At 42.4% G+C, this 19420-nt stretch overlaps 1 protein-coding gene across 5 annotated transcripts in view; it reads right to left on the reverse strand.

Annotated features, from left to right (window-relative positions):
- FHOD3 (formin homology 2 domain containing 3) overlaps positions 1-19420 on the reverse strand; it is a 645457-nt gene that overhangs the window by 226039 nt on the left and 399998 nt on the right. For all 5 annotated transcript variants that reach the window (XM_059728584.1, XM_019479159.2, XM_014611417.3 and 2 more), the window contains one exon: positions 12280-12374. In XM_059728584.1, coding sequence (XP_059584567.1) covers positions 12280-12374 — 95 coding nt within the window. The remainder of the gene's footprint in view (positions 1-12279; positions 12375-19420) is intronic.

A 19420-nucleotide genomic window follows, 5' to 3' on the forward strand; every position in this document is an offset into this window, starting at 1 on the left:
AGAATTACTTTAATAGCTGAGTTAAACTGGGTTGATGCAGACTCTGGACTAAGTAGTAGCAAACTGCAGAAAAACTTCTTGCACAAGATAGCTTGGAGTTTTTTCTTTCTTTTTTCAATCTCCATTTTGACCTACCATGTGTTCTTTCCTCCAAAAATGATCAAAAAAGCATCAGACAAATAAAAATCCACTTCTCAGCCATTCAAGGATTCTAATTTCATGGAAATCCAACTACTAATTGTCCATATGACACAACTAGCAACCTGTGCTTAGCTAGTGGCTGGCAGGAATGGTGCATGTGAGGTCAGCAAGATGGGGCTCAGAGATACGATAATCGAGTACACCGTGAATTACTGACGTAAGTCCAGACAAAAATCAACAAACCTTTGTTTTCTGTTGCCCATCTAATCCCCAAATGATGAGTATAATTGTATATACTAGAATAAATTGTCCCACTGATTGGAGTAGCAGCTGGACTTAACTGCAACCACATTGACAATGCACTAGGCTATCTCATCCTGAAAATGACTGATGATATGTTCACATGCTCCTTTATTGTTCATCTTTCAATACCAGAAGCTGTCAAGTTTGGCAGTATAAACCATTGGTTATGGATGATAACACTCAAGAGGACTGGTTAGTGCCTCCATTCCAGAATGATCGCGCTTCTGCTCAACCTGTACATAATTATGAGCAAACAGAAATATTTGCCTGCATGGTTCACATCCTGTTTCTACTAAGGTGGAAGTGACAAGCATTTCACAAAATTGGATTGTGACATCACTGAACGTATCAGGCAGCAGACGCAGGATGATGATAAAGGAAAAAAATGGGGAAAAATAGAAAGTACATGGCTGGAATGTCGAGCATGCTTGTGCATATGCTTGTTAAAATGCATCTGTTTAAACAATATAAACTCTCAGCTGAAAGAAAATGGTAGAACTCACCCATAGTAAGTAGAACTAGGACGGTTCACTACCACTGAGGATCTAGCCCACATGTTTTAGTCTGGTAACATCCCACCCAGTGATCATTCATTTGTCTACTTCTCTTAAAAGTTTTCCTTTTGGAACTTTCCTAATAATTCTACCTGCCATTACCAAGCATCATATCAACTGCCAAAACTGATACATCTGCACCACTGCAATTTTCCTTTTTCAAGCAATTGGTTTCACAACTACTGACTGTCCAAATGTACATCTGCTACAAGACTTAGTGACTGTAAACTAACTTTACAGACAAGTTGGATCTATGGCACCTGTTATACAAAGATACTAAACTACATTTTTATCAGAAAACATAGCTAGGAAATACTTTTTACTGAACCTACATGCTACAAGAAATACGGGACACAGTGTTCAAATACTTTCTTAAATGAGGAAACAGAGAGATTGTTTTTGCTTATATTGATCTTAAGCTTTTTTCACTGTAATCTTCTACAAATATCATTTATTTAGTTGTGGCTCTTTCTTTCTTTTTAACAGGATATAGTTTCTGGCAAATATTTGCACTTGTTTCACTCATTCCTAATATGATGTTTACATACACACAGAGTGAATTGTGTGTGTAGATGTGTGTATATATGTTGAGTACTCTGAAGGAAAGGCTACAAATGAACTTCTGAGACACTATACGTATTTAGAACCTGTGTTGGGCTGTTCTGAATGTAATTTCTTTCCTCAGATCTATGATAAACTACAGATTTAATCTGTTATCTCAAGGTAATCAGGTGTTCATGAAGTTTCTCTTTCAACAAACATTACAAGGGTAAACTTTGCAGACTTTAATTTAGAACTGTGGTGCCCAAACCTTTTGGCCATGAGGGTTGGATGAGTGGAATGGGGTTAGTCCACAGCCTGGCTCCAAAGCTCAGATTGGGTCTCAAACCAACCAGATCCAGCCCTGGGTGCTGAGATTAGGCCAGGGCTGGACAATTATTTTGGCTTGAGGGCTACTTAATGAGTGGATGTACAGGGATGTGGGGATGTGGGTGGGGGTTTGGGGTTTGTGGGTGGTTGTGGGTGTGTGGTGGGGGTTGTGGAGTATGTGGAGGGGGTGTGGGTGTAAGGTGAGCATGGGAGCTGTGGGTGCATATCTATGGTGGTGTGTGGGGGGGGTTGGGTACATGTAGGGGGTATATGTGGAACCCCCTTACAAACACCTCCCCCAATTGTGCACAGTCACTGCCTGCCAGTAGCAACAGGTGGAGCTCCCCGGCAACACACAGTCCCAGTGAGTCCCAGGACTGCACATGGCCAAGCTGCTGGCTCCATCACATAGGGCTCACATACTTGAGCCCCGCACCGCATGATGAAGCCAGGGTATAGGTCATGGGGTCTGGCAGGGTGGCAGAGAGAGGGGAGGAACGGGCTCAGCTCTACAGCACAGAGCTCCCTGCCATTCTCCATGACCTGCTAGGCAGCTGGCTGCATTCCATGGGGCTCCCTGCAGAGGTGTGTGGCATGGGCGGAGAACCTGGGAACTGCATGCGAGCCCTGCACAATGGAGCCAGGTGCCCCCACCAGCCCAGGCTCTGTGCTCCTGCTACCCCACCTTGGGCCTCTACTGGTCCCAGCCCTGGGGCACCAGCATGGGCCCCATGCTCCTGCCCACGTGCCACTGTGCTCCTAACCATTGCCCCCTTTGCCACACTGACCCCCACCTCCGCCTATCCCCTGCACCCACTGCTGCCTGCCACCACTACTTGCTCCCACCTGTTTCTGCTTCCCGCCCACCCACCACCATTCCCCCCCACCGCCCTTCCCCAGTCCTCCGTCACTGCTTCTTTACCTGTGGGGCTGGGGTCAGGGCCATCTTGTGGGTGAGAGTGCAGCGTGCACTGCCTCTGTGGGAGTAAGCAGGGCTTGGTACCATGCGAGCGCAACAGGGGCAGCCTGGAGCCAGGCCAGATACAGTGAATTGGTACGCACCTGCCTGCAGGCCAGAAGAAATCACCTGGGGAGCCTGTATTTTGCCCACCCCTGGATTAGGCTGTGCACTGGCCAGATCCACATGCTAGGACTGGGCCCCACACCAGCCAGACCCAGTCTTGCACACTGGGACCAGGTTATGCACTGACTGGATGCAGCCCCGTGTACCCAGAACAGGACCCACACTAGCTAGATGAAGCCTGATGCCAATCATATCCACCCCTGTGTGCTCAGATTGTGCCCTGCACCAGCTAGTTCTAGTCTTGCAAACCCAGATTGGGTCCTGCACCAGCCAGATCCTGTGCTGGCCCAACCCTGTGGTCTAGCATGAAGGGCCATGTTGTCCAGCATGGGGGGCTTTCTACAGGTCCAGCAGTTAGTGGCCTCCTGCTACCAAAATAATGCTACAACCACTCCCCTACTGCCATATTTTCAGACTTGTGGGGAGCGCCATGAGCTAGATGGCATGGCTCCATGGGCTGGATCTGGCTTGCAGGCCAGGGGTTAAGCACCCCGATTCGGATCTCCTCAATTAATCTTCCTTACAAATAGCTATTGATACAATGGGTAGCTCTATTCTGTATCTCCCCGCCCTAAGGAATGTAACAGTTTTACCTACAGTGATATTTATCAGTGTAGGACTGGACTGACGATGTGCTTTGCTGTGGATTGATTTTGAAGCCCACCTGTAATGCAACAGTGTTCAGTCAGCAGCATGCTGCCTGTCTGCTATGTAAGGCAGGCCAATGGGAGCACACCACGTACTCTATCTTTGCTCCAATTCCAAGTTTATTGCAACATCCTGATCCTTATCTTCAAAGCCCTAATTAAATACAATGCAAAATAAACTATGTTAATATAACTGTAAAATTACAAATGCAGGGCTTCATGCAAAGGGCAAAAGGAAGCTCCCATTGACTTCAATAGGCCCTTAACAGACAGGAAGTGTCATAGTTAAAGTTCCCACAGTGACAGAAATATGTTCAGAGTGTGCATAAATGTGGATTTTAGTAGCAGTTTGGTGGTTAAATGTATATTACATTCTATGTGGGGTCAGGTCCTTTGCTGGCATCGATAACTATAGTTCCACTGAAGTCAAAGGAGCTTTTGCACACAGTAAGTTATAAAATTAGAACTCTAGGTGAGACCCCTCCCCCACAACTGCTCTGAATCCCTTTTGATACACAAAGGAGATAGAGGGGTCTGAAAGTACCAGATCCAGCCAAAGCAAAATTCAGGAACAGAATGTGAAAATGCACTGGCTGGTATGTGGTGTGGGAAGGGGTGCATATCAGGGCCCAGATCAGGAACAAGTTGAGCATCTTCATAGCTTGTACAAGCCATAGGATCTAATGTTGCTCCAGGCTGTGAACAGGTGAGAAGAGTAAGATTATATAATAAATTAGAACAGCTCTCAGAGCAGCTTAATTTATACTGGGTAACACTCGGACCTGCTGCGGTAAAATTAAAGTTACCACAGCTCCCTTTCCCTGAGCTGCAAGTTCTGCGCTCTATCTCTTGGATGTGCCGTTCAGTTGTCAATCCCTTAGGCATGGCCCTTCCACCTCCCAGGCCTGCTTCCTTCACTGACAAACAGCAGCAGGAGACAAAAATGCATCTACTTAGGAGACATTACTGCTGCACAGGCTAACCACCAGATGTACCCCTTACCAACAGAGGATAAGGAAACAAATAGATACTGGACCTCCCTAACCAAACAACAACTATATGAGGGCTTTAAGGTTTTCTAACCTTGTTAAAGCTGAACTGTTTTAAACAGCATCATCATTGACTAGTGCTAAATGCTTTATAAAGGACATGAGACTAGATTCTCATCTTAGAATTTATTTACACAGAGGGAAAAAATCTAGAACAGCATTTCTCCAGCAGCTCCTCATTTGAATACTGCTATTCTGCACGTACAAGAGCCTACTTTTTTAGTCCACCTTGTAAGTTTATGCCAGGGGTTGAGCTCCTTTCACTACATGGTTTGGCTCTCCTGTCTTCAGCCAGAGCTGACAGAAGTGGACACTAGATAGAGTGTTCTTGCTCTTGATAGGGCTGGATAAAATCTCCTTGTAAGCCAGATCTGGCCCACAGGCCATACATTGCCAACTCCTGGGTTAGGCTAACCTTCCCAAATATTTTTCATGCAAAATAACTGTCCACCCAGGAAATAACTGGAAAACAAATGACAGCACTTATATTTAATATCTTAGTTCATTTTGCAATAGCTTCTCTGGTACAAATTCTGAGTAACTTGTAAAATCAAGAGTTACACAGTTTTACTATTATGGAAAAAAACATCAGAACTAGCCTGGAGTGTCCCTCCAAAAGGACATATAAGCTAAAACTGAATGAAGGCAAATTCCCATGAGTCAAGAAAAATATTCAGATGCACAGAGAAAAAAGAAAATAGTTTTCTGACATCTGCTAACTTTCCCTGCCTTACTTATTCTGCACAGATCAGTAATTTTAACTATACAAACAAATAAGGATCGAGCAGAATAAAAAATGATTCTGCAGAATATTTAATGCCTAAATTAGAGTTCATGCATATTGTTCTGGGTGGCAATCTTAGGTGACCAAAAATTAGTCAGGCTCGCATTTCACACAAAATAATGCATTTCCTAACACTCAGGGAGCATTACCTGAAATGTAGTCACACCGAACACACTTAAGTATGTACTTGAGATACAAAACGCGTTTCTTTCTTAAAAACTGTACGAAAAAGGTACATCATATTTTGGGTGGCAATTTATTTCTGAGATTTAGACTTAATTTACATTTTATTATTCATGATGTTATCCTTGCATTTCATCTCCATGCCTTTCCTCCACTACTTTGAACCCATGTTCAGTATACATCTGCAGATCATTTTCTGTGTACATTTGTATAGGTGTCTATAAAAACCTATTTGACAAAGGGAAAATATCCTGGATAAGCTGAAGTCAGTGCATTTCAAGATGACAAGATAATGTATAGAATAAAATCAAAATCATTTATCGCATTGACATCAGTGAAAAAGGGCTGAAGTAAGTGGGATCCTGGTTTTCTCTGAAAAAAAAAAATCACAAATTCCCTGATAAAAATATCACAGATGCTCTAATAACCCCCCCCCCCCCCAAATCTGTGATTAAAATTAAGGGTCCTCCACAGTCCCTCCTGGCCCTGCTGGTGCCACAGCACCCTGGCCCTGCTCATGCCTCTCACTCCCCCATCCCACAGCCCCCACAGCCTTCCTGGTGCCCCTCGCCCCCCACCCACAGCTCCTGCTCCCCCCAGCTGCCAGGGCTACAAACCCGGGTCTGCAGCCCCCTGCCCCCACTCCCCCCTACTGTGGGGTTGGAAGGGGGTGGCTCCGTGCCATTGTGCACACTCCCAGGGGGGAGGGGTACCCGCACCCCCCAGACCAGTATGCGGAGCAGGTGCAGGCTGCGGGATCAGGTTCCCGCCTTGCTTCCCTCCCCCGGGACCTCCGCAGTCCAGCAGGTGTGACTCAGAACAGCAAGGAACAACAGAGCCATACAAAGAAGCTGCTCACCACTGCGAGCTCCGCGCTGCACTGGCATATGCCTCCTGTGCGTGGGGCTGTAGTGAGAGCAGTGGTGAGGGGTTGTTTCTCTCAAAGCAGAGGCACGCGCAGCGGGTGCATTGCCAGGGCAGCGTAGAGCTCACAGCTTCTCTGTGAGGCTCCGCTGTTCCCTGCCACACCGGGTCATGCCCAGTGGGCTGCAGAGGCCCCACAGGAGCCTGAGCGTGCAGCCTGTGCCCACCCTGCACACAGATCTGGAGGGTGTGGGTCTCCCTTGTGCCATGGGAGTGTGCATGGCAGCAAGGAGCCAGCCCTTCCCCCCGCACTGGATGAGCCACTCGCACCCCCAACATGCTCCTTGCCAGGGCCCTGAAGCCATGCATTGTGGCCCCAGGTCCCGAGCCCCATGCACCGCCCGGCTGGGCAGCAGCCCCAGCCCTGCCCAGCTCCCTCTCTCCCTCCCTCTCTCCCTACAGAGGCCTCAATCTTGCCCCCCCCCACTTACCTATGGGAGCTGCTCTCCCGGCTGCCTGGGGCCATGTGCATGGTGCCCCCTGCCTGACCACCTTCCACCCACTCCCTCCCAGCTCTCTGCAGGATGGAACTCTGCCAGCCTGCAGGGAGCTCACTGCAAAACTGCAAGATCCGCAGGTTTCTCTGGTAAAACGAGAAATCCACATTTGTCTCTGGTAAAAGGTAAAATCTATGTTTTACTCCATTTTTCCATGGGAAGCAGAAAACTTGGATCCCTGGTAATGAGTGGCAAGTGATTAAATGTATGGAGATATAGATTATGAGGCAGCTCATGGACATGCAGCTCAAAGAATATGACAGCTGTTGGATATAGTACGTACAGAGGATTAGAACCAAAATAGTGATGGTAAAAGCTGTGCATTTGGTAAGAGCTGAAAACTCTGTTTCAGGAAGGAATTCAAGATTTCAAAATGTGGCTTCTTTTTTAATCAGAGCAACATTTAAAAACTCCTGCATTCTTTGAAAAGGATTTAAAAAAAACATGTTTCAGATACACCCAAAATACAGGGTATTTCAATGTCACCAGAGCTTTGTTTTGTTTTTCCCTCCAAAACTAAAGATTGGAAAAACTGACATGAGTTTGGCAAAGTGTTTCAATTTTGACAAACCTGAATTTTCCAACAAAAAACGGTTCCATTGAAGCTTCCCCTTCCCAAATGGGGAAGTAATTATTACAATATTAAACCTATTTTCATAAAAGGATAATGTATGAGAGAGAAAATTAAGTTTACTTTTAAGCACTTACTTAAATCAATTTCTATTTAGAAAAGCACATGAGCTTATATTTAAATTTAGTCAAAAGCAGAGCAGAGGACTGCAAAGGCTTGATTTCTTGCTCTAACCAGACCATATTTGGCCTTCCATATTCTAGATCCTAAGTAAAAAAATCACCTCTCAGGACATTCTCCAAATCTAACTAAGTCTTTCCATTAATCTCCATGACTTTGAATTTGCCCCTTAGTGGTACCTTCTGCTTATGTGCACTTCCATTCTAAAATCAGTAGGATACTTCTGATACTTCTTAAATCAGCCCTGCCCAAAGTCTTTGGGGAACTTTGAAGACTCGCTATCTCTCCAGATTGCAAACCAAAGCTGCCTTTTAATATCAATGGAACAAAAGATTCATATAAAACATAGGAAATACCAAATAGCTAAGATTCATAGTTATCCTTACAATACTGGACCCAGACAGAAGCAAACTGGACAAAAATTAAAACAATATGTGAGATATAAATCTTTAATTAACCTTGTTATATCAACCTAGGCCTAGCATTCCACTCAGTCTTCTGAGGTTACTCAGCATCACTTTGAAAATGATTACTTTCCATTAAAAACAATGCCAAAAACCGGGTTTTTTTTCAGATCTCCTGCGGGAAATTAGAGAAACCTGGATCATCAAATGGGAAAAATTTAGTATCATCAGGAATACTCACAGATGGGAAGAAAGTGAAGCTGTGCTACAGTTCTGGGAACTCTTAATACTGTCTTATAGATGAAATCTAAAGTCTGAGGTGAACAGAAACAAATTGTGGATTTATGCAGCAAAGGCACCTTTGTAAAGTTTTCTGCAACAAGTGTTGCCATAGTGCTCTATATGCTTCTTTTATATGTCAATTTATGTAAGCATTTATTTCAGGATTAAAAAACTTCATTACAAGGACTGATGACTGCTTTAGTATATGTACCTTTTAGCCAAATATGGAACACACCAAGCCTCCTGGCCTATACACATGCTCTGGCTGAGGGGGTGTGGGGGGGTGGAACGCTTTAATTAGAGGAACTCCAAGAGCCACTCTAATTAAAGCGCTCAGGGTGTCTCATGTATCAGCATCCCCACATTTCAAAATGGCTGCAGGGGCACTTTATCTTAAGCTTATTCGATGAGCTTTAAAGTGCCCCCACCTCCATTCTGAAGCGTGGTACAATCATGCTCTAGCAGACTCGGTTAATTGAGTCTGCTCTGATGTGCTATAATTACACCGCGTTGGAGCAGCAGCCGCACTCATGTATAGGCAGCACATGTTTCCAATGTCATCTAATATGCAACTGAACTCTTCTCAGTGATAAACCCCACAGAGCTCTAAAAGGGATCCTACTCCATCTCTAACATGTTTTATGTCCCTTTACAACCAATTTGCACTATGACACAAAACTTAAGACAAAAACCGACGATATCATTCTGTCTGTGACAAGGTTATACTGAAATTTCTTCAAAAAGACTAAATAAAATCAATGTTCCTATTAAAGCAACTTTTCCAATCCAGCTGAACCTAGAGTCTGTTTGAGGATTACAGCAACGTTCCTGTTGTCTTCAAAGCTGCTGGGTACATGTACAAGTCTTTAATTTCCGCACAGAGCATGAAATTATACTCAAATAAAGATGGAAGATACTGGGCTGCTGGCACAGAACTGAGAATGTCCAGAACATTTAAACCAACAAGTAGGGGGACTTCCAAAAGGTACAAAGGCCAGATAGATTACTACATCCATTGTAAAACTATAGGAATTTGTGTCTAATTGGCTATTTGGTTTGGACAGTTTCCTTTTTAGTTACTTAAAATGGTTCTCAAGATTATTAGATTCCAAATCTATTATTTTACATGCTTGTGTAATGATGGGGGATAGACTGCAGGGAAGACATGAGAAAAATAAGATGGGGGAAAAAGGTACATTTGACAGGAAACACAGGAAAAAGTAGTGTCAGCTTTAGCTATACCTTCTGTTATTTCCTTATACTTGTGCAGGTTACCTAACACTAACTTTTTCTACCTATTGTATTTCCTGTCACCAGGGGAGTTGCTAGTGCTCACAGGCCGGGGTAATTTTAACCTTTATGACCTGTAACTCTGTTCAAAATTGGTCTAGACAATGGAGTGATAAAAGGCCAGCAGTGTAGGGACCCATCAACACATGCTCCAGTTTCCTTTGCTATGAGAGTTGGCACTGGAATACCAGTAGCAATGACAGAAAATACCTAGTGTAAAAACCAAGCGTAGAAAAGCCCCTGCATTACTCAAGATGATGGTAGTGTTAGAATGATAGTGTAGCCTTGATGGGCCAGGAAGTATGCAAGAGGCAAAGATTTTTTACAGTGATGTATTTTATTGGACCAACTGTATCACTGAGATAGAGTTGGACAAGCTTTTGCATGCATGATGAAGAATGTCTTATATTTAAAAGCATGTCCAACTCTATCCCAATGATGTAGTTGGTCCAATAAAAGATACCACCCTAAGAAATCTTTGTCTTACTCAAAGTAAGTAATGGAGGTAGATTAGGGGTACAAATGAATACGACTGAACAAATAACCGTAAATTTAAAAAATGGAATTTGATAGAAAAGATTTCCAATGATAATCAAGTTCACACATCTCCCCTGAAGGACTTAAGGAGTCTTTAAAGACAAGAAACAGTATGCTTCTGTCACCAATTAATATGCTGTGCTAAATACACTGTATACCTTCTATTTCCTTGGTTTGTTTTGATACCTTTAGTGAATCTTTAGTAATGCTACCAGTCTTACTGTTTGGTGGGATGTTTTTTATAATACTTTCCTGCAGAAAAAGCAGAAGCTTATGGGATTCATTTTTCATGCAAAACCAAATCCACATTGAAGTACATAAAGCAGCTGTCACATCACACATTCTGCTAGTGAACTTGTCATACCTTCTATTAACTTTTGGCACAGACACAGTGTCTTAGACTTCTTCCAAGGCAGTCAAATAATAATGAAAAAAAAAGTATCTTTGATGCTACCTGAAACCAAGCTCTTCAATGCACATTGTCTGCATTTTTCTAGGAGCAGGCACTGAGCCAGGGTATGGAGATAATTATTTTGTCTGACTCCAGGGAGAGGAAGAGAATCTTAAAGGCAGGCTCATTATAGCAAAGAAAATCTAGACAGTTCATTTAATCCAGAAGGTAACAAGATTTCTCTTTCCCCATTGCAGTATCTTCTGTTTTTTTCCTGCCTGCATTCCATAGGACACCAGGATCCAAACCTTGCACATACTCTGTCATCATCTCTGTAGCTGTGACTAATATTAATACTTCAAGGAACTAAGAGGCTATGTAACATATCCAGCAAATTGGGGGAAAATATACAGGGAACAAAGAGTTCCTTCCTGATCTTCCACCCAACCATAAACTGTTGTTATACCTTGGGCTTCATGAAGCCTTATATTCGACAATCCTAGCAAGTATCTTTTTTTTTCCATAAGTACTGATATTATTTGCCATCCCAAAGTGATTCAGTCCTGATAAAAATCCAGACAGTTTTTCCCCTTGATAATTTTGCTAGTGCTTTACAGGGCTCAAAAGGCTACTAGGACTCAAGGTGTATGCGTGTTCACATGCATAGGTGTTTGCATCTGTGTTACAGAGTTATTCCAAAGGAAATTTTTCCTGTAGGCTCATCATCTAAAGAAAATTCCTGGAAACTTCCCATCATTGCCAATCTAGTTCACAGCTCCAGCAGCAATAGGAACTTCCAGATCCCCTATAGACATGGGAAGTTGACTCCAGTAGGCTTTGCATCATCCTTACCTGAAACACTTTACATCACATCTACAGTCCTTTCTCCAGACATGGGGTCTGATTCTACTTCTAGTTAGGACAGTGCCAAAACTTTTATGAATCTGACCATGATCAAAATTAGGGAGGCAGACATATAAATGTCTGAGCATTTTTTTTTAGCTATGCAGTTGCAGGAAAGATACCTGCATTTTCCAGTCTGCTTCAGCTTAGTCTAGGGATGCCTTCACTTGGAGTCCTTATGTTAGGATTGCATGTTTTTGTAAAAAATATGCTCTAGTTCAACTAGAAGTTTTTCGGCTAAACACAGCTGGCTGTACAAAGGAATTACTGGGTGAAATCTTTGGCTTGAATTATAAAGGAGATCATCTTAAATGACCCAGGAAGTTCCTTCTTGCATAAATATTTACAAATCTATTAAACCTGGATGCTGAGCAAGACCCATAAAAGATAAAATGAAAGTACCAAATATAGCAGAAAGGACCATATTTCAAATGCTGATTAATTACTTTGCTTCACAAATGTTGTCAAGGTCTGAATTCTTGACACAGTTCTTTTTCCTAAATTCCTTTTGTTCTTTAAAAAGAAACTATATGCATTTATCCTAAGCAAATACTAAGGTGCAACTCACTTAACTAGAGAACCCATCCTACCACCAAATTTAACAGTTACTGCACAAGCATTGAAATAAAATATATTTATAATATATTGAAAAATGTATAAACAAGATATCTCGAGAGCTTCTTACCTTTGAACCAATGAGAGTGTAGAGCCATTGGATGGTTTCATTATGATTTATCACTCCATTCATCCCATCTACATACAGCATAATTTGACCCAAAGCTATAATAAAGAAGAGACACAAAAAATACAATAAGACCCAGTGAATATTTATTAATATCCCAATGCTCTGTTGTAATTCATTATACTGTTTCTGTAGGTCACAAGTGTGCATAGAGCTTTATTGGCAAAAGACAGAGAACAGATAATGCTGAGGTTAAACTGAAGTAGCTCTACAAACTGTGTTTGGAATCACTGTAGTTTTGCTTTGATATGAGCAGTTCCATTACTTTAAGTGGGCAACTCCTTGCTAATATGAGTCAATGGAGCATTCATGGCTGCAACTGTTAAGAAATGTATTGAAAGTTATAGGTTTGGAATACATGTAGGTGGATTAAGAGATTTTGTGATTTAGGATGACCATTGTGTTTGCCAGAAGAATGTTACCATTTCACAGTGGCATTTTATGAATTACCAAATGTTGAGTTCCAGTGAAGAAACACAAGATAACAAGACAAATGATCATAAGGTATTTCTTGTTTATCTTATCTATTTATGATAATTTTCCATAATATTGGAGTAAAATACTGTACTACACTGTGCTGTGCAAAATTAATAAAGTCCAGCTAATGAGATTTTGTTATAGTAAATAGCTGGTAAATATTTGTTGAGAATAAAGAAAGTCAGATATTTTTCATACAGACTATAAAGTGCTACACTTAGTAAAAAGTAGATTAGTAAAACTCAGTTATCTTCTCCAAAATGTTTCCTGCTTATTTTCTCACAATGGAACAGAAGAGTCATACAGGCTTGGTTGAAACAGAACAATTTCAAGCAACTGTAGCAGGGAGCCACGGAGCTGTTACTTGAAAGGAGAAGCAGCGTAAGGGAAGGGACAGGGCTTGAAAGGCATATACTCAGGGCCTGAGAAAGAGTGGTCAGTCTGGCCTGGCAGGCAGCAGGGAGAAAAATTCCTGAGCAGAATGCCTACATGAAAAAGACTGCCTGGCACTTGAACTTCCCTCTGGACCACAAGTAAGAGGCTTTCAGCTTGCAGGGAGTAAGACCCAGTGTTGGGGTATAGCCAGTGGGCTTATGTTTTTGTTTAAGCTTTACACCAGGGAACAGGATGTGGCTATAAAGGGTGATAAGAATCCACGGAGGGGCATCTGAGGGGCGCACTGTGGTTTATACCAAGTGCACCTTGGTGCCAGAGGGACATATGTGGTTTTAGAGTCCTGCGAGGGGCTGGGTCTCAAGACTAGGCACGCAGAAAGCAGAGAAGGACAAAGCCTGCAGGGCCAGGGGCCCACAGCCCGAAGGGGACGAGATTAGGGCCAGGGGCTACAGCTTGAGAGAGATGAGACCGGGACCAGGGGCCCACAGCCCAAGAGGGAGCAAAAGTCTGGAAGTCAAGTCTGGCAGAGTGGACTTAGGCTGAGAGGGGTCCAGCCAGATAAAAGGGGCTGAAACCAGGAAGGCAGAAGACCCAACAAGGGTATGGAGGTATGGGGAGGCCTGAAGTCATAACTGGTATAACTGGTAACATCTGCAAGGCATGGGCATAACTGTACGGGTGGAAAGAGACCACAAATAGCTCTTAAAGCTACAGGTGCCTTGGGGATGGGCCAGGATGGCCAGCCTAATGTTTGAGGGGCGGAACTGCGGCCGGCAGGGTCCAAGAGAGATATTCTGGCCAATGGACAGATGAGGGCTCCTTCTGGGACTCTAGGACAGCCTTCCTTTTTCCAAATTAACTAATTACATCAAGGCATGGCAGGAGAGAGAAATGGGACGGTACCCATACCCACAGAGCCAGAGTGGGGCAGGAGCTATGTGGCCACCAGAGGACATCATGACTGCCCTGGGGCCCAAACCTGCCACTGTAATATATTCAGTGTAATCTATAGTTAAGAAAACTCGAAAGCTATTAGGGGTGTAGGTTGTAGTGGTGTTGGTCTAAGGACACAGACAGACAAGGTTCTTTGGGTAAATCTGATATCTTTTATTAAACCAACTTAAATAGTTGGAAAACAATTATTAAGCAAGCTTTCGGGTTCAAAAACCCTTCGTCAGGCTAAGGAAGTTTCAGCAATTGGTGTGTGAAACTGCTGAAACTTCCTTAGCCTGACGAAGGGTTTTTGAACCTGAAAGCTTGCTTAATAATTGTTTTCCAACTATTTAAGTTGGTCTAATAAAAGATATCAGAGTCACCCAAAGAACCTTGAAAGCTATTAGAACACATTTGCAAATAAGCGTGGATAAAATTATTATATTATGCATAGGATCGTGGAATCATAGGAAAGTAGAGATAGAAGGGACCTCACAAGGTCAAGTAGTCCAGCCCCCTGCTCAATACACGATCATCCCCAATTGAACCATTCCAGCCAAGTCTTTCTAACCAATTTTGAAAGTTTTCAAGCATGGAGATTCCGCAGCTTTTCTAGTTAGCTTGTTCCAATGCCTGACCAGTCTCACAGTGAAAGAGTTCCTTTTAATCTCCAGCCTAAATTTCCCCTGCTAAATCTTGAGGCTGTTGCTCCTAGTCCTGTCTTCTACAGCCTCAGAGAAAAGCTCATTTCCATCCTCCCTGTAATTATCTTCTAGGAATTTGAAGACTTATCAAATCCCCCCTCATTCTTCTTTTCTCCACGCTAAACAATGCTATCTCTTTCAGCCTTTCCTCATAAGTCTTGCCTCTCAGGCCCCTAATAATTGGTGCTGTGCTACACTGGACTCTTTCCAAACTGTGCACATCTTTATTGATATGTGAGGCCTAAAACTAGACACAGTACTTCAGTTGAGGCCTCATCAATGCTGAATAGAGAGGAAGAATTAATTCCCTTGATTTGCAAGAAACATTCCTGTTAATACAACTCAGGATGTTGCTGGCTTTTTTGGGCAACAAGAGTACACTGTTGGCTTACATTTAGTTTGTAGTCTACTATAACCCTCCTTAACTTGCTAATGGGGATGTTGTGGGAGAATATCAAAAGCCTTGCTAAAATCAACACATTTCACATCCATTGCTCTTCCCTCATCCTCAGATCCTGTCATTTTATCATAGAAGGAAATCAGGTTGGTCAGGAAAGACTTGCTCTTGGTAAATCCATGTTAACTGTTTCTGATCACCTTATTCTTCCCAAGGTGCCTAATAATGGAGGTGCTTCATAATGGATTCCTTAAGGATCTGCTCTATGATCTTTCTTGGTAAGAATAAGAAATCAGACTGAATGGACTACAGTTCCTTGGAACCTTCTTCTTCCCCTTCTGAAAGACAGGCACTAATATTGCTTTTCCCAGTCATTTGGGACCTCACCCAATCTCCAGAAGTTCTCAAAAAGAATAGCCAATGGCTCCAAAACTAACTCAGCCAATTCCTTCAGTACCTGTGAGTGCATCCCATCTGACCCAGCTGACTTGAAAGCATCTGGCTTCACTAAGTAATCCCTAACCTATTCTGCCATTACTCTAGCCTATTTGTCTCCTTCCCTATTGTTGCTGCCAACTGTACTTAACAGCTGGTAGCTCCCCCTATTTGTGAAAACTGAAGTAAAAGGACATTAAATTCTCTCAGCATTGTCTGCAACTAGATTGCCTTCTCCATTCCGTAAGGGATCTATGGAATCCCAGGTCTTCCTCTTCCTCTTGACCTACTTGTAGAATCCCTTTTATTGTATTTTTATGTCCCTTACCAGCTGCATCTCTGGCCTTAAATGATCCTGTAGTTTAAAATAGTGTTCTACTGACCATTCTATTTGAAGAGAGATGCCCATGGGGAAACAATAGGAGTCAGGCACTTAACTGCATTGGAACTGAGAGTTAGGTTTCTAACTGCCATTACCTGTAATAAATCTCCTATATGGTCTATTGCAAATGCTGTAACTGACCATAAAGCATCTATATGTTAAAACTCAAATTGTCTCAGAAGGTGAGTGATAGATACGTCCAGTAAATGAAACGAGATTAAAATTACACGGAATGGATAACAGGCTCCTTTTCAACATTTTCTGATGGGTATAGAGAGAGGGGAGAACACAGTTATCCAGCAGTAATCAGAGAACGGTCTTAATTCTTGTTTTCGCTTCTTTTTGGTATAAAAAGATTTCGCCTTTGATCAGCATGAGATCAAACCCATGATAAGGTCACCAAATCATTCCTTTCTAGTGAATTCCTTAGTTGGGGTGAAGGGGTTTAATTTGAATCTGAAACAAATGCAAAACAAATTTGATTCTTGGCACATGCTTTCCAAATTAATAAGAAAAAAAAAATCAAAGACAGCAAGGAGTCTGATTTTAAAACAAAAGCATACACACATAACAAGAGAACTTTTCTGCTTATGCTCAAAATTGATTGGGTGTCTAGGTGAAATCTGTGCTACAATACTTAGCAGATTTTAAAATATAAGCGTACATAAAAACACTGGTTTAGGGCACATTAACAGGTCCCACAAAAAGCCGCAACAAGATTCAAGAGATTCCTGATAATTTTCATATGCTACCGCAAAACTTTTTTTCTTCTTTTGTTATCGGATGCTGCCCCAAGGATCTGATGGTATCTGTTTCTGCTATAAGAAATTTCTTTGGGAACTTGGTGGAAAATTACAAACACATGAAAGAAAAGCTACTAGACCTTCTGTTGCTGTTTAACCAACCCACAATTGCAGACTAAAGTTTTACAGGATATAAAGAATACTATACACAATCTTGCTGAGCACTTTAGGTAAATGGTATGCTTTCAGTGGTGCCACACTGCATAGAAGTTGTGATTGCAAAGATTATCTGTCACACATCAAATTATCAGTTGCTGCCAGGCCTTAAAATGAAGCTCCATACTGTAATTGTTGAAGGGCATGTTATTTCCTGACTACAGGGAAGTCACAGGAACAAAGGCAAGAAATTAGGATGGGGGTGGGGGGAATCTTTCTTGAGGATGAAAAGATACTGAAAAGAGGCAGCATCTGTATTGCTTCAACTGGACTTTTGGATTGGTATACACAGCTGCTGCCTTAAAAAAAAGAGTTTAAAAAATACCTGCATGTTAAATCCCAGTTAGAAAATACCTGAAAACTGATATAAATAAGTAAATAAATAATTGAAATAACAATGCTTCCTCCGAACTGTACTGCATCAATTCCCAAAGAACACTATCGCTAGGAACAGAAATTATACATAAACTAGTATAAGTGATCAGAAACCAGTTCAAATTTGTAACACAACAGAAGTTCAGTGCACATAAACCACTATCAAAATGGCCAAAACTGGTATAAGGTAAACCTAGATGGATGTAGTATCAGACTGATTTAGGTTAAATCAGTTTATTGAACTTCTGTCCCAGACCCCCTCCAGATTCATGTCAACTCGCAGTTCCCCAGAATTCCAGGATGCTTTACACCTGCCCCAGAAGCCGCCCCCTTCCCCCCAAACCTAGGATGGCTCACGCTGTCTGCTCCAACCCAACAGAGCAGGGAGACATTCTCTAGTGCCCCCTGGCTTCTGGCCTGATCCATCGCAGACATGTAGCTGCATTCCCAGAATCAAAAGTAAATTCACTTGCTTATTGGTTCAATCTATGCATCTTAGATTAATGTGCAAAGATTGAACCAATTCAGCGTTGTGTTTTTTGACTGTCTTTACTTAGCCTATAAGCTAAAGCCTGCCCATATGGCATAGTGGTGTTGAGGAATAAGTGGGACTACCTGAAAAGAACAGAGTGGAGAAGGCCAAAGGAAGAACACAGTACCCTAGGGAAGCAGTTAATGGATCTGCTGTTAACTGGATCTGCTGGTAAAGCCAATTCACTTTTCTAGTAACACCTGTTGACAGCAAGAGCTACTAACCAGCAACATTCCCTCTGGGAATAATTTCCCTACCACAAATTGAGAAAACATCTTTTTAGTATCTTAGCTAGCTAGCTAGCTCCCTCAGAGCTGATCTGAGTATTTGGATTATGGCATGTAGAAATACATGCATTGGGGCAGAGTTTCACTTTATAGAGACCAACTTACTTGGGAGGGACTGTTAAGTCAATGGGGTTACTTTGGGGCTGAATTTGGTTCAACACACATAAACTCTCACTTTGTACATGCCTCTAACCCGGGTGCTATTCTATTAGAAAAGCTTCAAGCTCTTTAATCCAATCTGTGGATTAACTAGAATTCTCCTTTGGAAGTATATCAACATTTCACGTTAAGAAAACCTGTTATTGTGCCATAAAGGGTGAAGAGAGGGGGGTTTAAAAACAGGGGTAGACTTAATTTGGATTTTTTTTTGCTTTTGCTAGTTTAAGTCAAATCCTTAATCTTATTTGAACACAGTCAATGAATTTACCCATTGCTCTTTTACTTTTGAACGGAATATTGTTGGATTTCTTAGGCAAGGCTTAAAATGGGAAAAGATGGATCAGCTAGGATTTTCACAGATTTCTAAAATACCACAGGTTTATGCAAATGTCTGAAAAAGCCTACCAATATTGGCACCGAGATGTTTTGGACTACATGCAAGTAGGGTTAACTTGACCAATGAAGAAACAGCTAGCACAGAATCCTTACCAGGTTTTACTGAAGTTTATTTTAGTAAAAGCCATCTAATTTCCCACCGACAGTTACAAGCTTTTCAAAGCTGTTTCCTGCCCATAGCATTCAACTGTGTTAGGCTTCTCTGACCTGCAGCCACATCTATCTACTCCAAATTTCCACCAGAGTAAATTATGCAGTGGAACAGCAGCACTGGGGGTTAGCACAATGCTATTTTATTCCTACTTCCTCAGAGTCAAAACACCATTTATCAGACTAATACATCTTCTGACTATGTTTATTTAAAAAACAAACAAACAAACGGCTGATGGGCAAATTCAGATCTTAACTAAGCAGGCTCTACCCCAATAGAAGTTTCCGGAACAAATTCACACACACACACACACGCACGCACGCACGCACACACACAGAAAGGCAAAGACAGAAACAGAGAGATAGGCACCTACAGCCACAGACACCCCCCCGCCTCCACAGGCCGCACCTCTCTTCCACTCATGATCAGTCTAAGGCAGCTCCCTGCCCCTCCCCACGAGCTGCCTGCTACTCTGTCTAGCTCCCTGCCTCAGCTCCTACT

This window comes from Alligator mississippiensis, chromosome 5 (assembly GCF_030867095.1).
Source record: "Alligator mississippiensis isolate rAllMis1 chromosome 5, rAllMis1, whole genome shotgun sequence".
Taxonomy (NCBI): domain Eukaryota; kingdom Metazoa; phylum Chordata; order Crocodylia; family Alligatoridae; genus Alligator; species Alligator mississippiensis.